Genomic DNA, 26777 nt, shown 5'->3' on the forward strand with positions numbered 1-26777 from the left:
TTTTATCCCAGCAGTATGCCTCTCAATTCCTGGTGAGGAAACGTCGAGCAAATTCTTTTATGGAAGAAAGTAAGAAGGGAAATCTAGAAAGAGAGTGCATTGAAGAATTATGTAACAAAGAGGAAGCCAGGGAAATCTTTGAAAATAATCCTGAAACTGTAAGTATCTTAGAATATCTACAAGGTAGGTAGTATATTTTTTGCTGAGGGAAAGCTAGAAGAACGTATAATTCACATTGCAAAGTTAAAAGGACCCCACGATGCAGACAGAGAACTAGTTTGAAATTCTTTTGTGTATAGAACCTGCACAATTATTAATGAAGACTATATAAGCAAAGAGAATAGCTGGGTTGATATTATTTTAATTTCCAGTACGGATCACCAGTTTTAGGCCACAATTGTCTGCAAGCATTCCAAGTGGGGAAATTCTGTTAGCTTCAATTAAAATTTTACACAGAGGACATATAGCAAAGCAGCCGTTTTAATGAAGGGATTGGACATACTACTGCAGACTTTTTTCCTAGGGGAAAGAATCCTGGTCCTCAGTTCAGTCCCACTGCACGTTGTTCTGTATTAGATGTATTTTATTAAACTTTGTACCATAAGAGTTTGATTACAAAATATATGTGGTTAAAATTCTTGTTCTGAAAACTATGTCAGTTCCATATTCTGTCTTTGATAAAATTACATGTATTTGGGTACACAAATTAAGTTTAAATTGTTTCAGTAATCAATAATCAGTTGTTTTTAACAAATTCTCTTTTAGTAACATTTTCACTTCATTTGGAATGAATTGTAGGTGAGATGTTCAAACTATTGCAGAGGGTTTGTTTATTTTAGGGTGAAAATGGAAGTAAAGAAAGCTGTTCCACATCTAGTAACAACATTGGGCAAGATACTCCCCTTTAAAGAGACAATTTTCAAAATCATTTTGACACCCAAATAATTTTCATTGTTTTGCATTGTCATGCAATACAGTGCAGTGTCTTAGTCTCTGCACTGAGTCTGATGTTTATTGAATAATATGCTGTCTTAGCACTTATATAGTGATATAAAAAAAATTGGTCTATATTCTGGGAGTCAAACTGACTTTTTCTTTTTTGCTTTTGTAGTTATAATACCAATATACTTTATAACACGTTCAATGATACATTTTGCTTTAATTGTGTCTACCTTCAGTTTTTCTGACTTTTTTTTCTTTTTGCAGGAGTATTTTTATCCCAAATATTTAAGTAAGTACAAAAAAAAATCTGAACGACTCTAGTATATCATTCACTGGGCTTCTTATTTGGATAATACTAGTTTAGTTATTCTGCCTATAACGCTTGTATGATTTCCATGCTGATTATAATGCATAGTAGCTCCTAGGCAGTTCTGTGTGCTTAGATCCTAGCAGAGGCACTCAGATGGTTTGTCTGTGATCATCTGTCCTTAATATGCCCAGACAAGTTTTCTATTTCAGGGTACGAGAACAGACTCTTTGAAGACGCCATGCATAAGCTGTTGCAATTTCAGTCTAAATGAGTGTTTGTATCATAAGCAGATTGTGTGGGTTTGCCTTTGCAGGCTGCCTCGCCTCCTATCGAGCAGGGGTTTTCAGGATTACTGCAGTTACTCCAGATTCTCCAGCTGACCTCAGGGCTTGTGTCAGTGGTAAGTGCTGCTGTTAGATACTTTACCTAATGCACTCAGACCTAAGAGCACATGCATACGTGGCTAGAAAGCAGTGTGAATAGGCAGAAAAAGAGACAAATCTCCATTTAACTCAAACTCAATAATCTAAAAAAGAAATTGACAAAAAATATTAGGTGAGACAGAGCATTTTCAGAGCAAGCAGGGTGTCTGTTTTTAACTTTATAAAACATGCTGGAAAAGAAAGATAATTAACTGCAAAATAGAAAGCAGACTTCTTACAGAAACAGAAGTGTCCTACACCAACTCAGTAATGTTCCCTAGTGTGTACTCTGTACTCTACTACATCTTTAATAGCTATGTCTGACTCTTTGCATCTAGCAAGTCCTGTTCTGTCAGTCAGGGAAGAGACCATCTGATTAATTCTCCTCTCTGCCACTCTTTGGCCCATAGTTACACTATAGACATTCATGAAATGTGTCACATCACCAACTGAAAAATTGAAGTATTAGCTGGAGGTCATTGTCATTGGCTCCAGACACAAGAAGGTCACAAACCATGAAACCTGTGATGTTGCTTAAATATTTAATTTTTTATATCAATACATTCGTAAGTCTGGTGTGAATTACATTTTTTTCTAGTAAATTTACAGGAAGCACTCTGTACCATACTCCCTGCATGTCACAGTTGAAACATCTCTCTAAACCTCTTAAACCTTTGTAGCCTGGTTACATCAAAGAAGCTTTCAGTTAGTTTCAACAGGGATACTTATCCTTAACCATCTGACGCTGTTTTTGTCTGTGAAAGCAACGGAAGGCAAAAAAATCCTTAATAATTACAGTACACATAGTCATGGATGAACATATTTTCCAGATCATTTGGCCTTTGTGACTGCTGTCACAAACTAAAATGTACTGCCATTCATATCACTCTTTCTCACTCTCATCAGAGGTCCTGAGTGCTCTGTAGTATTGGAGCTTGGCTGGCCTCTGGGCATTTGGATTTACACGCAGCAGAATTTATCTGGAAGTAGGTTTAACAGACAAATATACTAACACAGATTTTGTTAAGCTTTCTTAGTCACAGAAAGCTAAACTTATAATTCGATGCAGCTCAGTTCTTTAGTTCTCTTGACTGAAGTAAGAAACACTGAAGGAATCCAGTGAGGCCTTATGTACAGAATTGTAGAAAATTTCACTCTCCAGGAACACATGCCTTTTATGCCACTTTTTTTGAATCTGAACATCACTAAATTTTTCTTCTCTTCATTCTGCTGTTTTTTAAGACACTCCTTTTTTAAAAAAGCATGCCTCAGAATGACATTCCAAGGCTTTACAAGAACATAACTTTAAAGCAGAAACGATGTATTTATGTTTGGAGGCCTGCAGAAAATAATCCAAAAAGCTATCAGCGTGTTCAGGAGACACAAATAGAGTGATACCCTGTGTGGTGTGCTGATGTGAAATTATGAATGTGTGGGAAAAAGAAATTTATGTAGTTTGGTTAGAAGAAAAAAGAGTGTGTACTGTGTTTTCTGCCCTACAGCCTTGCTTTCTTACACCTTGGTAGCATGTATGGAGAGTCTTCAGTTGCTCTTTACAAGTTTGTTTGTCATTGAAATTAATATTTGTAAAAGGTGACATTATGAGACACTGATACATCTTGTCTACCCACAGGACTGACAGACAAAGCAACCTGAGGTGTCAGTTTCTCTTGTAAATGTGACCCTTCTTGACCAGAGAAACTGATCTCTGTAATCTTTAATTCTTGGTATTCTTCAAACTTTATTTTTTCAAGTGAAATTTGTGGTAATATGATGGGGCAGAGCACCGTTCTGTAAAAAAGTGAAATACGTCCTTAAAATGTATTGCAAACAGTGTCAAATCTGCATTTGGTCACCTTTTACAGGGATTAACATAGTTTAGCAAGTCATTTGTCTTTTAGTTGCTTTCTGTCTAATAAAGTACTGGTGGCTTTTTTTTCCCCTCATTCTGCAAATTCTTGCTGACAGAATTCATAGAATCATCATAGAATCATAGAATGGCAATTGATACCAGGGTGGTTGTACGGGTACTTGATATTAAGCATCAGGTGCTTCCCTATTTCATAAAATGTACCTGTAGGAAGAAAAAAAAGAAAGAGTAAACTGATCCTTGAGGAAAAATAACCCCAAATACCAAATCTTTTCCCATCCCACAGAAATTTCAAACCAGTGTAGCCCTCTGCCGTGCCATAAAGATGGATATAAGGATTGCATAGATGGACAAGCCAAATATACTTGTGTCTGTAAACCAGGGTGGCAAGGAGAGAAATGTGAAGAAGGTACGGTCTCTAATCTCATTATGATCCTAATTCTAAGGAATACAATTATGGTTCTACTATTATTGAATAGTATAAGATCTTTAAATATACCTACCTCCACATAGTTGTTCAATAAATGCCTTCCCCTCAGTGGAGATTTTTGTTTTCCTTCTAGATATAAATGAATGTGAAGACTTCAATGGAGGTTGTAGCCAGCGCTGTTTTAATTTGCCAGGAAGCTACCGTTGTTTATGTGAAGATGGCTACTTCATGCATTCAAATAAACGGGATTGCGGAGGTAGGAAGTGAGATTTAAGGAGGATATCGTTACATGACAGTACATTGCCCGCTGACTAGAGAAAGAGTTTAGTCCAGTAGTTCCATAAATGCTCTAAGTCAGCAGAAGCTTGTGTTGCCTCTGAAAGATGCAGTCCTGTTTCAGCTTGGTTACTTGTTCCACCTGCAGCCTTACACCCCTGCAAGCATTTGGGCAACTGTATAGTGAAGCAGATCAAGGAACTGAGGTGGGTTGAAACCAATTCAGAGGAATAAAATAAAAGGAGAAAGGCCATAGATTAGATTCTGCTTCATCACTAGAGCTCCATAAACCTTATTTTGGTCACTAACCAGTTTCATGTACCCTTTAAGCATGCTGAAACAAGAATCTAGAGTGGTGCAACCAGATAATATTGTTACCATGGAATCCTGTCTGGTAAGCACTGGTTTAGGCTAAATCACTTCTAATTAATGCTGCTGCTCTTTTGGGAGGTTGAAGTTCATTGAAGAATAAACTATTGATGAATCTGAAAATGCTCTTAATGGAGAGAAAGATTTGTCTTATTCACCCAGCATATTTTTCTTCTGTATATACTTGTGTCTGTTGTTATTAGCCATGATCTACGTGCTTCATTCCATTCCAGATAAAGACTATGTATTGACATAATGAGCAGTTCTTACTACATAGTTAGAAAAAAATACAACCTCATTCCATTTTAATGCCATATTTTACTGTCAAACTATGACAACAATTTTGGATAATGTTAAATAATTTAAGAAGCCAGACTTGAGGGCCGTCTCCCACTGTCACCTCCTTTAGGCAATATATTTTTGTGAATAAATGATTTCCAAAGAAATTTCAGAAGAACAGAAGATTGCTGCTTTGTCAAAAAGGGCAAGCAGATACATTTTTTAGAATCTCTAATTCTTGGAAAGATACTGGAAATTAGTTAAAAAATAATCACAGATAAAAATACACAAATTCACCTTAGAGTACTGGTTTGGCCATTTGATAATCTGGACTGAAATGTTTCGTTACATCTAACTACAAAATTATACATCTAGAAACTTGGAGTACACATGGTAACTGTAGAAAAATAGGCCAAGTTCAGGACAACTTTGACTTAAAAAATCCTAGGGAGTCCTAACAAGCCAGTAGCAGACTATTATCCCTGTGCAGCATCATTTCCACAACTACTACAAAACCACAGAAGAAACTAGAATGATTCCTGCACATACAAGTGGGAATCGAAGCATTGCCAGGAATCTGATATTTTTCTGTCTACAAGACATTTAGAAAGATTGATAGTGCATGCTGCATCCAGTTGTCACATCTGCATTTTGAAAATGACATTGAAAAATTGGAAACAACACAGAAGATAGACACAAAAATGGTTTGAGGGATGGAGAGACAGTGAAGGATTTGAACACCTGTCAGCATAGCCAATTAAGAGATGATTGTGACATGAATTGATTGTTGCATGTAAGATATGCGGATATGATTATCTCGTCTTTGTGGATGTCTTTTTTCTTAGGTAGGATTTTACTATGCAGTCTGGTTTACCTTAGAGGAAATCTGCAGAATGTTTCTCTCTTTACCTTCCTGGACATGCATCCCTTTTCCTCCTATCCACAGAACACATGAGCGAATGAGATAGGTGGACAGATAGTGAATTTGTTTTCCACCAAGGGCATGCAGAAGTGCCTTTTGGAGATCTGTGTAGTCTGCTATGAAAGCATGGTAGACCTAGCAAGAAAGAGCCAGTTGGCCAGCCTCACTCAATTTGAACAGTTTTGGATAGTGTTAGGAGAAAATGGTATGTGAGAGAGTGACTTATTTTTAGTTCCTTGTTTGTATTTCTAGATATAAATGAATGTGTGCTACATCCAAACATCTGTGGGACAGCTATCTGTAAAAACACCCTGGGGAAATACGAATGTGAATGTGCAAAAGGCTACACATATAACTCAACTTCCAAGAACTGTGAAGGTAGGTCTTTCTCTCCACACAAGCCTCTTCTCTCATTTTCTCTCTCTCTCTTTTGTTTTTAAATATCAAACTTCAGCATCTCTCTAGTGGTGTATTTATTAATCTTCATATTGTTTATCACTATATGACTCGATCATTTGTTCTTTCAGACAGACAGGTTATGTTACATGGCGTGTGTACAGTTGCAGTGACTTACACCCAGCCATTGGTGGGTTTTTACAATATATTCTTGTGTCCTGCTGTATGCCAGATAACTTCCTCAGTTCATGGGAGCTCTCCTGTCCCACTGGAGAGAGGGCTTTCTGTCCAGCCTCTCAAACCAGCTAGTATATTTCTTTCAGATAACTGGAAGCAATGTGTTCAGGATCTGGACACTGTTAGAGTCTCTTGTACCTTGTTTTTAAGCATCATTGTCATTATAACGATGGAATGTTTGATGTATATAGGTTTAACTCAAGATCAGCCATAGCAAAAGCAAATAAAAGTACTTATTTGGCAATTCCAAACCGGGCAAGACAGATGGAAAGATTTATTAAGAGACAATCACCAGAAATTAAAACTATGCTTAATCAAGTTGTCTCAAAAAACCTAAAAAAGTTTGTCTATTTCCATGTGATCTGCTGTTTAAGTGCTTATTTAGCCCTCATGGCCAGGGGCTCAGTCTCTGTCCTTTATATGTCCTTAGATCTCAGATACTGAAAAGAGATTTTCACTAAGGTCATTGAATTCCATTTAAAGTAACATTCATCTACTCCTTCCTCACAGTATCTAGTCATGCTAGAAAATAATAACATTAGCACGAACTGATCTCCATTCTAGGCTGGAAATGACAGCATGGAAGTTGTGTTAAAGACTTTTTTGTAAAGATTCCACATTTAAAATGAAAGCATTCTTAAATATCCAGAAAAGGACCTGCACCAAAGGAGTCTTTCCTCAGGAGTATTCTTTTCAGAAATTAAAATCCAGAAGAAAGAATTTCAGAACAGAGTTATGTAACAATTATAGCAAAGTTGAAAACTACTGGTGTGTAGCAGTAAAGCAGCAAGAAGCCATTCATATGCAGACCATGATAAAACAACTTTTCCAAGTATTGAAAGTAGTTGCATAGTTGTCCTGGAACCTACTTTACATCCCTATACTTCCTGAAATTTGTTTAATACACACAGAAATTGAATTTCAGTTGTAGAAAAGATGTATAAGCTCTTAGGGTTTTGCTATGAAGAGGAATTTTCTATGTTGCCAGTTTAGGAAAAATACATCAGTGACTGATTTTTATTTTAAATGCTGCCTTTATATTATTGCTCAAAAGGACACAAAAGTTGCTTCTTGCTGGATATGAATCTTTTTGCTCCGTGACTTTTCATGCAGCTTTCTTCTGATAAAGCTTCAAAGGTGCAGTGGTAATGATTACATATTAAGATGTTTGCTCTTTGTCCGGTTATTATGGGATTAAAACATTACTGACAATTTTATATCCCTGAGTGTCCTGAAAAGAGAACAACTCCACAGTAATTCATCTAGTTCTCACTACTCAAAAGTACTTTCTGCAGGTACAATGGTTGCCTCAAATTGAATTTAAGTATTGTTTTTCTTCTGAAACATGGATTCCAGAAGGTTGCAAGATGAGGACATTAAAACGAGCAGTCTTACCTCCTAGAAGGAGGATTATGCTGCTAAGCTTTCAGACCTTGTTGTAACCACATTAAATGAGTCACCAAATCCTGTCTAAGGACAGGATTGTGCAGACTGACAGGAATGTAACCTTACCGAAATACTAAATGACATTAGCCTTTCATTTTCATATTACATTCAGGTGGTCAAATTCAGTTATGCTTATTTGAAAAATCAGACATATAAGTTTATGCACAACTATCTCTACTATGACAGAATTAGAGTGGAATAGAAGAGAGCTCACCCATTCCTGGGAAATGTTGCTGCAGTTTTTCATCCCCAGCTTTTGGGAAACACTATCAGTGGAAGACACCCATACGTCCAGTCTTTGTCTTGTAGAAGCCATACAATTTCAGATACAGAATTTGGTTATCTTCTTCTCACTACTGCAATTTCAAACACCTTGCCAAAAAAAAGGGGTAGTGAGAATGAGTAAATATGCTTATTGTGCTAGAGGGGTCTGTCTTGCAGTCATTATCCAAGAAACAAGACAAGCTGAACCTGTAGTCAAAGAATGACCCAAGTTTTGGTATATCTTTCCCCATACACCTCTTTCTTCTCTGAAAAGGTAACTTCTTTTAAAGAAATGATTGAACCAGTTTGTCAAACAGCACAGAGTATGTCTGTATTTCAGGTATTAGTCCTTCCCTAGCACATAGTCTGAAAATTTGAGACAAGGAATCAGGGTTTCTCCCTAGTGTTATATAGAGTGACTGCCTTCTAGGACATGGCGTGTGTCTCATTTGTGGCTGATTTTATCATATCTTAGCAACTTATCTGAAGGAAGCTGTTTTAACCTTCTACTGAAAGCAGATGTATAAGCCTAGGATAGTGCTCAGATTGGTGGGTTTATGTGAATAGCTTCTGCTGATTTTTTTATGGTCATAGAATCATAAAATGTCTTGGGTTGGAAGCGACCTTAAACAACTTCCAACTCCCCTGCCAGCAGCAGGGACACCTTCCACTAGACCAGGTTGCTCAAAGCTCCATGAAGCCTGGCCCTGAACACTTCCAGGGAGGAGGTTTCCACAGCTTCTTGGGGCAACCTGTTCCAGCACCTCATTATCCTCACAGAAAACAACTTCTTCCCAATATCCAGGCTAAATCTGCCTTGTTTCAGTTTGAAACCATTACCCCCTTCCTATCACTACATGCCCTGACAAAGAGTCCCTCCCCTTCTTTTTTGTAGGCCCCCTGGAAGGCTGCTACAAGGTGTTCCTGGAGCCTTCTCTTCTCCAGGCTGAGCAGCCCCAGCTCTCCCAGCCTGTCCTCATAGGGAAGATGCTTCAGCCCCCTGACCATATTCATGGCCCTCCTCCAGACCTGCTTTGAGACTGATATTTGGAGAGATCTGTTGAAAGCCTTTGAAGTAGCTTAAACACGTAAAGATGCTGACTGCAACTTGGAAGAAAAAATAAAGCAGGATAGTTATAGCATAAATGATCAAAACAAACCTCCCTAAAAACTTAGGTCCCCTCTAGCATTTCTGTAACAAGATGATTAATTAGCTCTGCGTGAGGAGATCCTGTCATTTGGACTGATCACAGATTCTGGAACATCTGCTGAAGAATGAGACTTCACACCTCTCTGTTCCTCTGCTGCTACACCTGGAGGGAGACCTTATCCTTGAGCAGTAGGTTCATTTAGAGTAATGGAAATTTACTGGTGCAAGTCTATGAGTGATTTAGTGATGGAAATTCATCTGTCAAACTGTGTAATAAGTTTTCATAATAACTTCATAAGTCTGTTTGTCTGCAGGCCCTGAGCCTGAGGAATCGTGCTCAAGATTAACTGCTGCTTTCAGAGAATTCAGCACTCAGATTTACTCTAGTGCTACTAGTTAAATAGTGCTTGTAGTTTTACTTTTGTAGTGCTAGGTGTTCAAATACTAGAAGGGGTAGAGGATCTTTCACAGAGACCAATGCTTCCTAAAGTGTTTACACACGCTCACGCTCCTCTGGGGAAGGCATGTGAGGAGAGCTGCTTCTCAGAGTCTCTCTACTCCAATTCCTCTTGGGAAGTATTAAATTTTTTATTTCGTTTTACTTGTGCACAGTGATGCAGACTATGGAGTTGAGTCTTTTTGTTGTATGTGTTGGGTTTTTGGGTTTTTTTTCTTCTCTATGCTTAGGCCTAGGTGGATTTCTTGGCCTTTTCAGATTCCAAAATTACCATAACCAGAAGGATTTTTAAATTTTTTTTCCCCTAAAACAGACAGGATGGGAAAGAACACAGGAGGTATTCTCCTCACCCGTTGCATAGTGTGTCTAGGCTATGTTTTGGATTCTGTCATTGCTTCATTTGAATGTTAGCCAGAATGCAGAACCAACAGTGACAAAAGCAGCTTCACATTGTAACACATCATCTGGTACTCTTAGTTTAAATAAACATCAGGTTGTCAGTCACCAGAAATTATTAGAAAGTGACTTTCACAGCGGAACTTTTTCACCAAGTTGAACTTGCAATCTGCTGGATTAGGCAACTCCCATCAAGTCACTGAAGAATTTAATAATTTCTAAATGGAAAGGCATACACATGCCCAACAAAAGAGTAAGAAGTAATCTAATTGTAGCTGGAGGAAATGGAGGGTCAATCAGTTGCAAATATACATCAGCAAAATATTTAACAACTGATCAAATCTTGCCATGTGACTAGTATGTAAGCATTATCTCTGAACCATATGGAAGGAATTTTGAACAAAACTCCAAAATGAACACTTCAGTACTGCAACCCACCCTTGTATCTTACTCCTGTAAGTAGTACTACAGGTGACAGGGGCCAAAATGAATGAAATAGGAATTAAACCATGAGTGAAGGGTTAGCAATTTAAGAGTTGGAGGAGTCTGCACATTTGTATGTGTATGTATATATGTATACAGACTAACACTTTTTAATAGGACAGCTTTCTCAGATCTGAGCAAAGATATAAAAAAAATTAACACTAGGAAACATTAATCTCTGAAGGGACTGTAATTTCAGACACAGTCACAATTTAATTTGTATGTTCATTTAAAACCAAGTCATGTGGATGCAACACAGAAAACATCTGCAAAATGCCAGATCAACTTGAAGAAACAGCCAGTTCCTTACACACTGTATTTTTATATTAAAAATTCCTTTTACTCACTTATCTAACATTTTGGATGGATTAAGCACTTCAGGGAACAGAGGGAAGCAGAAAAATCCCCTATATAACCTTTTCTACAGCTATGAATGTAAGACCAGTTAGAACTTGAACAATCCAAAAAGCTACAGTCATCAACACTCCACTTATATTTTAGGAACTATCTTCCTGTATGTATCAAACATTTTCCCCAGAACAGGAAAACATGCTGGAAACACTTGCTGGTCAAAGGCCTGAGATCTTCTGTATGTGTCTATAACTCAGCATATCCTCAGAGAATCCCCCCAGGACAGGCAGTGGAACTGTAGAGAGCAGTTGGTTTGAGCTTGCTGTTTATAGAAGTACCATGATAGAAATGCAGAGAATTCCCATTAAGAACGTTTTTTTCTTTTCCCATCCCTAACCCCCTGCCAGGGGAGCAAGCTGCTCTGGTTAAATGGAAGGAAGGAGGTGGTGGAACTGTCTGTAGAGTTCTAACACCATGTTGATTTCTACACAACTTGAAAATACTACACATTTTTGTATTGCATCCTATGCCTTTCAGAAGAACGCCCAAGACACTTGATAGGCTTCTAGAATGCAGTGCAATCATTCTTAAACTTGCTAAGCTGGCTCAAAATGGCAGTGAAACTCTTTAGGAAAAAAAAAAACCACAAACAAAACAAAACAAAAAACAAAAACAAAAAAAAAAAAGGGAAGGAGAACCTCACTGTTGTATTCTATCAGCCTGCTACACAGCAGGAGAGTTTTCCCAGCTTGGCAAAGCACAAGTAAGTAATCATTCTGAAGCTAAGAGAAGTGACTCAGAAGACTCCTCAGTAGTTTGTGCAAAGAGTGAATATGAAAGTTGATATCCCATAGAGCAGCCTACATAAAGGGCCATCCAGGTTCTGCAGGTCAGAGGGTACAATGAGAGATGAGCAAAAGGAGCTAGAAGTTACAGTCTTCTGCTGGTATTTGTGTATTTAAATCGTAAAGCTTACGCAACCACACATCAGATTGCAATGTCAAAAACAGACACAACATGTCGCTAGATCTTGAGCAGACCTTTAGTTCTGGCTTTATGAGCTGCACTACAGAACAGTACAGCTTTTTCTTCTTACAAGAGCACGTATGAGGGAGTGTAAGGCTGAGCACAGACCCTGTGCAGGGGTCGCCTATGGCAAATGTGGGAAAAAGGAGACATATTAGTAATATGGAAGCCTTAAGGGAACCTACAGGAAGGCTGGGGAGGGACTTTTTTCAAGAGTGTCCACTGATAGGACAAGGGCAAATGAATTTAAGTTGAAGAATAGATTTAGATTAGATCTTAGGAAGAAATTCTTCAGTACGAGGGTGGCAAGACTTTGGAATAAATTGCCAGTCTATGGTTCTGTGATTCAGCCAAACATGACACCAGTTTCCTCAACCTATGAACCTTTGGCTGTTTAGAATCATAGAATCATAGAACGGCCTAGGCTGGAAGGGACCTTAGAGATCACCTAATCCAACCTCCCTGTCGTGTGCAGGGATGCCTCTCAACTAGATCAGGCAACACAAGGGGCAGCTCTTCCCACTAGAAGATATTTCCACCAGAAGGGCTATTTATTGCAAAACGAGTATGGCAGTTTGTTTCATCTGAGGCCCCAAATCACCCTCATTAGAGTGTCTTATCCAGGAGAGATTTAGTTTGTTTCTGTATTACAAGTGTAACTGCTACACTGGCCTTCTACACAATCTTGCATTTCTAAATTATTTATCGTGTACATGCTACTAAACAGAAAATGAAATTCCTTTAGTTGGTTTAGCTTATTCACAGCTCAAATCAGATTGGTCTCTGCAAATAGATGCTATCTGAAACTTAGCTCTTTGCAAAGATGTATGTTATTTTAAAAGGTATTTTGCCCACAGATTATTTTGGGTTTATGTGACTAAAGCATGTTCTGTCTCCACATACTTGCCATACATAGTCTTAACACTCTAAAGTTCTCACAGCATCTTATAGGAAAAGGAAGAGATCTGACCCTGAGTGGCATTTTTGCCATAAATGGTAGTGATTTATTGAGGTCTCTTTCACTAATTCTGCCACCTTACAGCTTCACAAATCAGATCAGATTTTCCCCAGCTCTGCACACAAGGCCACTATCAGATTACCAGGTTTTATGCACCCAGCAGGTAATTCTGGATTGTAAATTTTACATAGGAGACATCCATTAGCATTAGTTTAGCTCAGCAGAAGTCACCTACTGGATTCATGTTATGCCAGAGAACCCATCTTGTCCATTATTCCATTGATTTATAGTGTTAGTTTTCAGTCTGTGCTGTGAATAATCTCAATAAATTTTTCTCTATGCTTCCTTTTCTCCTAGATATTGATGAATGTGCTGAAAATGTTTGTGCTCAACTCTGTGTAAACTCTCCAGGAAGTTATAGCTGCTATTGTGATGGCAAGAAAGGGTACAAGCTCTCTAAGGACATGAAGAATTGTGAGGTAAAATTGCACTATGCAAAATTCCATGCAGAAAATCACAAAGTTGAATATTTTTTCATGACAGGATAAGTCAGACTAAGGAAAATAGGAAACTATTTGAGAAATTATTCAAAATCTGTGAGATAGTGCTGGGGACTTTCAGCTGTTGTTTGGCTCACAAGGCAGACCCGGTAGAGATTTGGATGCTGTTCAGTTCCTGCATGCTCACTTAGAGGAATTCTGTCAAACAGAAGCTTGCGTTACCCAGTCATCTTTATTCCCTGCTACTTCCAAAATAAGCCCCATCTTTCTCCTATCAAACAATTCCTGTTCAGTTTACTCAGAGCCAGAATACTCCATTTGTCCATGTGTTACCAGGTTTTCCTTAAACTGCACAGAAGTTCTCACTCAGAATTACTCTGCTTTGCCTGTTTGGGTTGAAAAAAACCCCTGAACTGTTTTCCACAGTTCTCATCTGCCATAGCTTAAGAAAAAGCCCTTAGTAATACTTGCCAGTTGGAGAGCATCTCACAGCCAAATCAGCAGTTCTTGCTCAGTTTGAAAATTTAGACTTTTAAGTGGCAGAAAGTTTGACATTCTGGAGAATCCCAGTTTAAGGATTTTCTTGTGAGTGCTTCTCTATATTCTTTGGAAGGTTTAGGCAGGCTGAGACTTGTTATAGCTAAGCAAGTTCAGGCAACTCCCGACAAAAACACACCTCTAACATAGTATAACAAAATTGGACTTAAGCTGTAGGAACAAGATCTGACAAGTTCTAGCATGTATATATTAGATCTTGCTCGTAATTTCTGAAATTCAATATCTGAACAACACTTGGAGTCATATTGTGTTTTGCTTATTCATAAAGTAGAAAGAGCATCTTCTAGCCTCAGTACATTATTTTCAATACAGTTCAAAGTGATTAACTCTCCATCTGGAAGTTAGTTTCAGGCCTTTTAAGAAAAAGAAAAGTTTAATCAACTGAAAATATATGCAGTCCAAGAACTAGTGGCACTAGCGGACGTGAAATGCAGTAACCATAAAATTCAGGATGAGCACCTGTACATTTAGTGAAACTGCTGCATTGTGAATACAGAAGTCAGAGTATGGAAACTGCAAATTACAGCATGTCTTGAGAACAGAAAAACCCTTCACAACTACTCTTGCTAATTCTCTGCTGTAGGACTACTATACTGCTATCACATAGAAGATATTCAGTGGGTGTTTTGAGGGATAACTTCAGATCAAAGAGACTACTAGTTCTACAAGTCAATGAAACAGATGCGCTAAACAACGTTCTGGAAGAGTCTTACAACCTCTCTCCCTATGTTGAGCCTAGTTCCCTGTGCCTAAAGGAGATCTGAGTGCTTTACTTTTAAAACAAAACCATAGATAGTACTTTATTTGTAACACCACAGTTTGAGAAGACAAAGAAGTTAGCAATGCCTTAGAATGGATACCTGACATTTGTTTACTGAATGTTTTACTAGTTTAAAACTTGCACCACACATAAAAGAGACATTATTCCTGGATATAAATGTCTTTAAAACTTCAGGTAGATGAACACCAGAGAGAATACGCACCATTTTCCCCCGGCTCATTGTAGCTGCTAACGGCTCACATTGACCTTGGCTAGAGCATTAAGATTAGTCCCAGTTTTACACACTGTTACAGGTCTTTCAGTTGCCACAAATGCTTAGAACCTCTTTTACAGTTTTCCTGAAAATGCAGTCTTAAGAGCTTCATATCCCCAGTAATAGTTTTCAGAAATACTTATTCAGTACTATTTCAGCAGTAGTTGTTGTGTTGATTTCATCAATGTTCCCTTCCAGAGCTCAAATAAGACAAATACATTCAAGGAACAGCCAGAGAGAAATGTTTTCTTTTACTCTGTTGTTTAATCCACTAGTAAATTGTTACTTTTTATTCCAGGTAAATGATTCTAGTAGTACTGGAGATTGTTCAGGTATGAGTAGTTGTACATCAATACTGATAAAGGAAGAGAATGTATTTTTTAGTTATTTTTTAAATAATTCAGTTTTCCAAAGACACAGCTCCAATTCCATTCCCTTGTAACACCTGATCAGGTTTAGTTTCCAGAAAGCTTCAATAATGGAATCTAGCGGGACCCCACCTAGGGTGTCACAGGTCCCTGGTGAAAGGAAAGTACCTGATAGAAAATTTGAATTCTTGATTCAAGCATTAAATATTTTTAATATGAGTTGTAATCCACCAGAACTGTGTTTTGATCTGAATTATCCTTCAAGAGCTTAAATAATGTGCATTTCAAGCAAAAACAAAACTACCCCCCTTCGTTTGTACATAGGTATTCGTGTTTAAAAAAAAAAAAAAAAAAGGAAAAACAGAGGTAAGCCATTACTTTAAAAAAAAAAGAAGAAAAAGAAAAAGACAGGCTAACAGCCAACAATAGGATTTGCTTTATGAACTATCACAATGCATTAAACAGCATTTTTTATTCTCTACCATTTTCAGTCTGTTACTGCATGTATCCCACTGAACCTTGAAAAGAATTACGAACTGCTTTACCTGGCAGAGCAATTTATAGGAATTCCTGTTCTCTACTTAAAGTTTAAATTGCCAAATGTCACAAGGTAAGTATTTGTTAATAAAAATATGTATTGAAATTAAAGGCATTTGTTTCCATTAATTTTCTAAGGGTTTAGAAAGAGTGCTGTTGTCGAGAGAGGTGTATAGACTGGAAGAGTTCAAAGAGATCCAAGACTTGAATGGGCAAAGGAAGAGGATTGAGAGCAGTAAGTTTAATAGGCTGTAGGTCCCATCGATTTGTGGACAAGAGGGCAAAAAGATGGGTGCTTCCTCATGACAGACGCTTACTTTTCCTCAGAAGGAAAGAGCAGGGGCTGGGGAAGGTAGGAGGGAGTGATACAGATACAGGAAGGCATTTAGAATTCTCAACATAAAAATCACATGTTAAAGAGAAATTATTACTGTACATCCATATATGGGAGTACACATATATATGTATGGGTACACATATGTATATGGGAATGGCTTTGATTTAGGTGTCACAGCTACTTCACTGCTACTCGAGGCAGAAGCTGTACCATGCTACACACGTACTGCTGAGAGCCAAAACGAGGCCAGTGCTTCGCCCCTGCTGCCGTGCTTCCTTTCACAGGGTGTTCCAAGGACACCGATAGAGCACAGTAGCTTGTCTAGAGCACCATCTGTGTGATTTCCTTTACAGCTGTCTGAACAATTGCTAATGGCAGTGACCCCTTTATTACTCTTGAACTTCTTTGCTGTGGCAGCTGAAATTACAGTGTTCCTTGACTTCCTGACCGAACAATTTGAGGGTAACAGAAGCAGCAGCAGTTGAGCTGGTGATCCCCAGAGCTTCAGAACCTTACAGAAGGATATAAATACTGAGAACTTTTTCCTCTGCTGCTATTCCAAGTTGACCAGGCATTAATGCTCTCCTGGAAGACCTTTCTAAGATGATAAATGTTTGAAGCTATCTTAATAGTCTGTGTTTAAGTACGGAACGATTTCTCTGTGGGTCTGCCTGAGAGACAATGACATCTAGTGGACAAAGAACAAAATTGAGAGCGAAAGCCGTCTGAGTTACTAATCACAGCTCCCTCACTTGTTTCTTTTGTTGTCTTCAGCAAATCTTAACTTCCATATGCTTTGTTTTCTCCTTTCATGCTTAACCTATTTTAACTATTTCAAAAGTTCGAGGACACAAAGATGTTTTTTGCTATGCTTACACTGTCTCTCTCTTACTGCACAGGTACTGTATTGAAAACCATCAGTTTGCTATATACACGCATTCAGCCAGCTGCCAAGATCCAGACAACAAATCCTGGAATTAGAGCATGGCATAAAAAAGGCAGCAGTAACCAAAGCAAATTGCTAGATTATAAACATTGCGGGACAATGCTTGGCAACAGTGCACATCATAGATCATGTATTTTTTCTTCGTTGCATCTCCATGAAATGCAATAGGAATGTTACAATCATCTTACTCAAGGGGGTGTGATATCCTTTACATGTAGAGCTCGTAGCAGATTTGGGAACTGAGTCAAGGCTCTTTCAATTCCCAGCTCAGAGTGTTAATCTCAAAACTTTTCCCTGAATTCAGATGAATAAGGCTTACATTAGATTCTGCTTTTGACTAATTGTGTTCAAAAATCACAACTGCTCACATACAGAGATACCAAAAGGTTAACATCTCTGTATTTTTTTACAACCCTATTAATGAGTTATCCTAGGCTATACAGTATTTCATGTTTCCTATTTTCTTAATTAAGATTCCTTCTTCACAACTCAGATTTACAGCAGAATTTGATTTCCGGACATACGATGCAGAGGGAGTTATACTATATGCAGAATCCCTCGACAATACAGCGTGGATCTTGCTTGCTCTTCGGGATGGGAAGATTGAAATTCAATTCAAGAACGAGCTTGTAACAAAAGTCACCAGTGGAGGAAAAGCCATTAATGATGGACTGTGGCATATAGTAAGCTGGGTTTTCTTCTCTCATAGAATTTAACCTACTATGGGAGCATTCTGGTTTGATCAGTAAAGTAGGGAGAAACTAAGCAACTATTAAAAAGGCTTAAAATGATGCCCTCAAAACCCGGATTTTAAAATCAGCCAAGAATTGCACAAGAATGTGTTAAATCTGGGAAATCATGGCACCTGTTTATGACTGAGAAAGAGATAATTACCACTAACTGGCAACACAGGAATTATGCTTTGTAATCATTAAATAGGAAGCAACAGAATATTACAAAGTGTGGTTGCATGGTCAAGCGTGTAGTTATTAGAAGCTTTGTCTAGAGAGCAAGTTTTACATTTGAAAAAGAAGAAATCCATCTTGTTCTTCAGGGTTGTATACCTGAGACAAAAGGCCTTACTTACTTACACTATCTATAAACCACACAAAATTATTAACATCAGTTAGATTTCGTCTGTTTATTTTTGAAGTGGGAGTGAGAGAAGATAGGATTCTGCACAGACCTCCTGTTTCAGTTCAGTACAGCTTCCTTGAGAATAAGAAATCTACTTTGACACATAATAATAGCAGAAGTAAGTGTTGAACCTATTTTGCCTACATCCCATCTGAAGAGTCAATCCTTTATAGCAGGTTCCAGTAGCCTGGCGAACCGTACACCAAATGTGAATTTGATATAGAGCAGTTGTAGAAATCAGCTTGCGAACTCTATCATGCATAAGGCAAACTGTTTTTTTAAGGGGTAGGATGAGGGTAGAGTGGAAGATGATCCTCCTGTAGATATGGACAGTTGTCACGATTCAAGTTTAAATATTCTGTAAATATTGACTGCATTAAAACTATTTTACTCTTTAAATATTTAGAGAAACATTTAGTAGTGATTCATACAGGTATTATAATTAGTATTTTAAATTATCTACATGTTTGTGTGCGTAAATATGTTATTATTTGTCTTTAATTCTAGATATCAGTTGAAGAACTAGAACACAGCATCAGTGTAAAAATAGCTAAAGAGGCCGTGATGAGTATTAACAGCCCAGGAACTCTTTTTAAACAGTCACAGGGTTTCTTGGAAACTAAGGTGTACATTGCAGGATTACCCCGCAGGGTGGGCAACACTCTTGTTAAACAGGTAACTAAAGCAATAAGAGCAATGTTGGTTAATACTGTTATTTGTATTGTTTACATAGTAGTAACAGAGGGAGGAAGAGTGGCATAGAATTTAATTAGAAAACAAAAATCAGGTTATAAAACCACTGTTTTGAAAATAAACATGCGTGAAGCTTCACAGTCTGTCTTCAGTTAGGTTTCAGTTGTGAAAATGCAGCATTTAACAGTGTAATCTTCCGGGATTCTGAAGCCTATTTCCTAACACAGCTTTAAGATTCCCTAAATCACCACATACTTCTGCTGCGAGAGCGGTTTGGAGTGATTCATGTTTCTGGTGCTGCCTTTTGCTAGGCTCTGAATCGGTGTGGAATTCATTGTGCCAGCAGCACAATGAGCTTTCATTTTTACTATGTTTTATAATAGCCCAGACTAGACAAGGCCCATGATTCTTTTAGTCTCTCATGTCCTCGTCGGCTGTGTCTTGTGCTGGCAATAGGTACAGTCAATTTGTTGCGACTGCCTGCTTCGCAGTCCTGGAGCCCTCAAACTAATTGGCAGTCTAAACAGAGAGGCAAAAAGTAACTGTACAGTAAAGGCTGTGCTTTTTTTTTTTTTTTTTTTAAAAAAAAAAAAAAGAATTCCACATTTGCTTAAAAGTGAAGTGAATAAGTACGAAGCAATACAGCAACATCCCCTTGCCATAGAAAGTAATTCGAGAAATTTCTTTGTACTTTAGTACAAGGAAAAGATGAAATCTTGAACAAGAAACAGTGCTAGTGATCATTGTCTTTCAGCTACAGAAAAGCTGTTGTGACCTAAACAAAAGGACAGCACAATCTTTAAAAATTGAAGCAATCCATTTTGTACAGATCACTGGCATCAAAATGGGAGACATTATTAAATCAGAAATAACTTCTGAAGGCTGGGGTACTAAATATATGCTGTTTGTTTTCTCCCAACTTACAGCATTGGTAAGGCTATTGGCTACACAGAAATAAGTTGATATGTAAGGCAATGCCTTATTTTTAAAGCAACTTACAATGCAAACACCTCGAACTGTAATTCTTCTACAGATTAACCCACGGCTGGATGGGTGCATTCGTGCCTGGAACCTGATGAACCAGGGACATTCAGGTGTAAAAGAAGTTATTCAAGAAAAACAAAGCAAACACTGTTTGGTAGCAGTGGGGAGAGGATCTTTCTACCCAGGAACCGGAATGGCAATGTTTCAGATAAACTATAGTAAGTATGTTTCTGTTTATTCTTGTATTTTTGCTGGACTGGTGATGGAACTGATAAATTGTTAAAAAAAACCAACCAAACAAACAAAACAATTCTGCTTCTAAATGAAGGTGCATCTCTTGCTCCCTCCTAAATCCAAAACTTTCTTGCCTGACCTCTTTAACTTGCAATCCAGAATCTCCCTGTGCACACCTGAGAGCCCAAACCAAAATAACTCTTGAGCATCATCCCAAATCCTGTTATACTCTTCCTCATCCCAAATGCTTGCTACCATTCAGCCTTACTCTGATCGCTAGCCCTTTTCTCATCCAGGGATCACTATTCCTTCCCAAGCCTTTTCTTTGAATTCCCTAGCCCACTTGAAAATATTTCTCCAGCTTTTTATATTTTGTGCTTCCAACCAACTTAGTTCAGAGTTCCCTGTACCATTTAAGTTTCCTCAACTTTCCTCCCATTCGTTCACCAACACCATTCACACATGCTGCCATGACTCACTCTGACCTCTGTGTTTGGGGCCGCTGCCATAAATTCACTCCCACTCCAGCAATCCAAGAGGCTGCCCACACTTATTACTGCCCTTCTGTGAGCTGTTACGGCCCACTGTCTGCTTGTCTATTTGGCTTTGTGTAGGAATATGACCTCACCTCATATTTTGGGGTTTCTTCTTCCTCAATAAAACTACCAGAAATCAAGAAACTACTTGATTTGACTGGGAGTGGGAGTTGGAGAGTGACGCTGGAAGATACAAAAAGATACCTCTAAACAGGGATTTTTATATTAGTTTCACTATGAATGCATCATATATGTATCTGCATATTCCCATTTTAATAGTGGAACTGCCTTGGAATGTGAAAGTGTATGAGAACTGCCAATATTCTACTCACTAGTAGCAATTTATGAGTAAATTAATTTTGGGGGTTAAATTTAGAGCTGACCTCTAATGAATGTGGCAATAAGTACAGAAGATTAGGGAAGATGCAGGACTAAAAGTTTCTTCTTCTTGTTCTGGGTTTGGGGTTTTTTTTGTTTGATTGTTTGGGTTTTTAGAAAGAACTGTAAGTGTAAAAAAGTTCCAACAGTCACTGTTTTTTCTAGAGGTTACTATGAATTTTTCTACAGTGGGAGCAGATTAAATACTAATTTCTAACAACATATTAATTTGTCATTAACAGGTGGATTTATTAATTTCAATTATTTTTTAAAACAGATAACCTTGACAGTGCTGACGATTGGCTAATAAATGTGACTATGACTATTCGCCCATCCACAGACACTGGTGTTATGTTTGCCTTGGTTTCTAATGAAACAGTGCCTCTTGCTTTGTCCATAGTGGACTCTAACTCCTCTGACTCACAGGTGATTTTACAATTATCATAGCAACTGATATGCATATAAGTCACGTCTTGTTTTTGTCTCATTTAACTTACTACTCCGTTAGTGAAAAATCAAACTAAAAAATACCTACTCACACCTACTTGCAGTGGAACTGGTAAACTGAATTTATATTTTTGAAAAGCCCTTAGATCATATAGTGATGTGCAGAAAATATATTACTATTAATGATCATTACAGCAGTGACTAAGCACTAAGTGCTCTTCTGTCAGGAACTATCCATTACATCACATCTTCTTTCATCTTTCTTTCCAAATGCACAAAACATAAAGGGGAATGTGACAGAAGTGGAGTGATGACACTACAGTAAATGGATCATGTTGGTTTCAATTTATAAACAAATCTTTTTGTTCTTAAGTTTTCGTTTACATCTGTTCATATCAGGCATCCCAAGACAGAGCATGGCTATACACCATGGCTAATCCATGCTTTTGTCAAAATAAGAACCTATAGTGAATACTTGTTTATGTTTCAAACTATAGCAGCACTCCTTTCACCTATAAAAGAAACACGATTTAACCTCAGAACCATAGCCAAAGATTTTTTTACAGTGGACATTCTCTATAAATTTAAGGCTATAAGTGAATGGCGTACATCACCAAAGGTGATGATTACACAAATCTGTTAACTTTTCCAACTTAAATTACCAGGTTTTAAAATGTAGCTCTTAACATTGACTTTTCCTCTACTTCCTAATATAAAATGCATCAGAACTAAATATAATTGTGTTCAAGTTTTATGTGACATCTTTTGTGACCTACTATTCTTCCATTTAGAAAATCATTGTGACCATTGGAAACATCATCGTTGCATCTCTGGAATCAAAGAAGTTATGTACACCCAGAAAAGTGCTGGTTGGACTTCTGGTCACCAAACTGCAACTTGAACTGGCTGTTGATTCACACACAGACAGAAGCAATCCAGAGCAACTGTCTATCCTGCATCAAGCAATGATGGCAAATGTGGTTACCTACTTGGGCGGCCTGCCAGGTGAATTCTATTTCTTTTCATTAATTTGATGGTTTGTACAAGCCTGATTATATTCAGCTTTATCTAAGCTAGAAAAAGCCTACAAGTGTACAAGAAGAAACAGGGTTTTTTTGTTCTCCCCTTCCAAGTGTTGTTTCATCCAGTTACTCAGCTCTTAAGGGGGGTCTGCTTTTCAACAGTACAATTATTACACCCCTTAAAAGTCCTGAATCTCTCTGTAGAGGTTTGAATTTGGAAAATATCTTAATTTTTGAAGTAATGAGCATTGCATATTTCTGAAATGCCACCAGCTGGCACAATTTAGGAACTGCCTCAAGCATGAAAAGGGACCTTGGGGTTCTAATTGACAGGTAGCTGAATATGAGCCAGCAGTGTGCCCAGGTGGCCAAGAAAGCCAACAGCATCCTGGCTTGTTTTAGAAATAGTGTGACCAGCAGGAGTAGGGAGGTGATCATCCCCCTGTACTTGGCATTGGTGAAGCCACACCTTGAGTATTGTGTCCGGTTTTGGGCACCTCAATACAAGAGAGATATTGAGGTGCTGGAGCGAGTGCAGAGGAGGGCAACGAAGCTGGTTCACTGAAGGGCCTGGAGAACAGACCTTATAAAGAACGACTGAAGGAGCTGGGGCTGTTTAGTTTGAAGAAGAGGAGACTAAGGGGAGACCTGATCACTCTCTACAACTGTCTGAAAGGACATTGTAGAGAGGTTGTTGTTGGTCTCTTCCTATGGGTAATAAGCGACAGAACAAGAGGGAATGTCTTCAAACAGCAACAGAGTTGGTTTAGGCTGGTCCTTAGAAAATATTTTTTCACAGCAAAAGTAGTCAGACATTGGAATAGGCTGCCCAGGAGGGTGGTTGAGTCACCATCCCTGGATGTGTTTAGAGGTCATTTAGATGTGGTGTTGGGGGAGATGGTTTAGGAGTGAGCTTTGTAGAGTAGGGTTAGTGGTTGGACTTGATGATCCCAAGGGTCTTTTCCAGCCTGAATGATTCTATGATTCTATGTAAGAAAACCAGCTGATGGTATGCAAATTGTCAGAATTACAGAAGTCAGGAATATGGGTTCAACAAAACTGGGCAACAGATGACAGGCAGTCTTTTTGAGACAGAAAATGTACAAACATTATTTTGTGCAGGAAGTGTACACATGCTTATCTATAAAATAGTTTGATTTAAGAGTGAATCATGAGGAAAAATAGCATTACCGCAGATGAGGAAATTTCAAAGACCAAGATACTTAAACCTGAAAATTGTTAGAGGAAATACACCATGGCTGTAATGTTACTACTGGCAGAGCTTTTCTGTATTCTCTGTTAAAGTTATTTTACAGAGAATAAGTCAACAATTCCTAAGGAAATTCTAAAAGTTTGACCAACACAGTCTTGAATTAACATCCCTTTTACATGTAGGCTGCAGTGTCGTAGCGCTGCCCCAGATACAGGTGGTCCTTACCTGCAGTGTGTTTGGTCTGTAAGAGACATGGGTGCACAGGAGTAGAAAGAGGGTTATCCACTGGAGAAAAACTCTTGAGGCATTTCTTCCAAGGTAGCGTACACAGAGAAAGGTGGAACTGTGGTTCCATCTTCTAGACTTACTTGTCAGAATAGAAGGGAGGTATTTAAGCCACTGCTCCAGGTTATGCAGCCTCTGTCTCAAGTGGTGGTTGCCTCAGTGTCTAGGCCTATATGTTGGTATTTACTTGTTCTCTGCAAGTCTTCCTACAGTAGTAATCAAGCATGTTACAAGATTTAGGCACCAATTATGAAAATTTCTCCCCTAACTTTCTTTTTGATTGAATATTCAGTATCTTGGAAACCAGACAACCAGGTGAGTTCAAGTAAAATTGAATGTGTAGAATGAGAAGAATGCACTAATGATGCAGTACTGTCACATACCACAATAGGTAAGTGTGTTTTTGTAATACCTGCTTACTTTTAAGAGAGAGATGAAGTCAGTATTTACTTAGTAGGAGTGAGTCAGTAGGTTAACTGAGCCCATAGCAACTTAACTAAGATTCTGGTCATTTCTTAGACCTCTTCATCTTTGTGATACTCAAATGATTCATTCTAGTACATTGCCAGCCATAGAGTAAATGGGCACCTTAAGAACTAAGACCTTGGCTTCAGTCTTGCATCCCAAATAGGTAAGAAGCAAGCATTAGTTTCTTGCTGCTCCTTAAAAGTAGGTGTAATCACTCACCTCTTTAAAAGGTATGATATGCATAAACAGTTTCTATTTAGAGGTCCCAAAAACACAACAAAAAAAACCCAAAACACATTATCCAAAGGAGCTTCTTCTACCACAGCCTCCATTACCAAAGAGAGGAGTAGTAATATAGAATCACAGAACGTTAGGGGTTGGAAGGGACCTCTGAAGATCATCTAGTCCAACCTTCATCCCAGCATACCTAACCACTACACCATAGCCTCAAGTGCTAGATCTACTTTTTTTTTTAAACACCTCCAGGGTTGGTGACTCGACCACCTCCCTGGGCAGCCTGTTCCAGTGCCTGTTTCAGGTCCCTCTGTACAGCCAATTTGGCAACACAGATTCATTTATTCACTCTAACTCTCCTCTGAAAAGCCTAACTATAAAAATATATGTAAGGATCTCCACACTGAGCTACCGTGCACAAAACCGCATGGTTAAAAAACACCCAACAAAAAAATACACTTTTCCTGAAGACCACAAGTCCCCATTTTTGATATGGACTTCTTCAAACTAGTAACAGTGTTGTGAATATGACTCTGTTAATTAAATCAGCACAGCCAGTGCAGGCTAAATGAGACTTGCACAGTTTTAAGCCAGCAGTGTCATCATCACTGGAGTAAAAAGAGCAGAAGGGCATGATTTTATAGGACTGTTTGTGCAGCACCTCAGCTTACAACGAAGTAAAATCACAGTGAAGCAACTTTTCTTGTTCCCCAGACAATCAAGTCTATCTTCTGGGAAGGATAGGAGGATTAATATCTGAAAATAAAGATAATGCTCAAGATCAGCTTCTGGGTATATTCATTGCAGTTGCCGAAGGTACTTGGATCACCTTATGTCTCTCTTCTAAGAATCCAATTGTACCATTAGGCCTCAGAGCAACCCCTGCGCAATTTTGCACTTAACGTAGCGTTTCCTGGAAGTTTATCCGTGATCTAGTGTTGCTGTGACCCAAATAATACCTACAGGAGCAAGAGATAAAGTGAGTCTTTCACAGAGAATTCACTTTGAAGCAGCAGTAAGACATATGGAGTTCCCTGGGGTCCCCTATCTGAGACCTTGCAGATTTGAATCCAGAGTAGCTTTCTGGCAAAAGTAAGATGGTTCTTTCTGTGACCTCTAAACCCATAAACATCTGTTTGTCCTTCAGGACAGGAACAGTAGACTCCAGGAAACAAACTGTTGGTTCCCTGTTGTTAAAACAGCAAATGCTACTATGAAAAGCCTTCACATAGGTTTCTGTACGAGGCTAGACTTCTAATGTATATTTCAAATTTTACTGACTTTTCTCAGGTTTGCTGACTTTATCTCAATCTTAAAGAAAAGGGAGAACAACTTTAGCATTTCCTGCCAAATTGCTCCTTTCTCCTGTGGCTGGCTAGTGGCTGAGGAAGGAAGTATTCCCCATGTTTTTGCTGATCTGAAAAAATACATAAGAATTTGCATGCCTTGGCCTAATAAACTGTATGTGTTTCTGTGCAGATGTTCCTCTGGGTGCTACATTAGTAACCGCTTTTTATAATGGCTGCATGGAGGTGAAGGTCAACAACAGACAGCTGGATCTGGATGAAGCTATTTCTAAACACAATGACATTAGATCTCACTCATGCCCACTGATTATGCAGTAACCATTCAATTCTTAATTTAACTTTTTTCTTTCAGATATAATTTGTGTAATTAGTCTCATGCCATAATGAAGCCTGTATTATTTTATTCAGGATGTGCCAGGAAAATAATCAACAGTGTGGTTTTCCTCCTTTTTACATAGAATGGGGGGAAAAAAACCCCTCTCTTTTCATCTGTAAAGAGACAATCAAGATCAAAACTCCATAAAATGTTCTTTTATTCGTATCAGTGATAAATCTTAAAGCTAGATTTATCTTCC

The 26777-nt window shown here is 38.3% G+C and overlaps 1 protein-coding gene across 1 annotated transcript; it reads left to right on the forward strand.

Annotated features, from left to right (window-relative positions):
• Positions 1–26777, forward strand: PROS1 (protein S (alpha); the record flags this gene model as incomplete). Its single annotated transcript, XM_009867224.1, has 14 exons — positions 1–158; positions 1207–1231; positions 1566–1652; positions 3831–3953; positions 4108–4230; positions 6073–6198; positions 13342–13463; positions 15936–16054; positions 17758–17947; positions 18909–19076; positions 20128–20296; positions 21504–21652; positions 22465–22678; positions 26375–26777. Coding segments are annotated over 14 exons (1919 nt in total), but the record flags the coding sequence as incomplete, so codon positions are not given.

Source organism: Apaloderma vittatum, unplaced genomic scaffold, assembly GCF_000703405.1.
Source record: "Apaloderma vittatum isolate BGI_N311 unplaced genomic scaffold, ASM70340v1 scaffold22790, whole genome shotgun sequence".
NCBI classification, from domain to species: Eukaryota; Metazoa; Chordata; class Aves; order Trogoniformes; family Trogonidae; genus Apaloderma; species Apaloderma vittatum.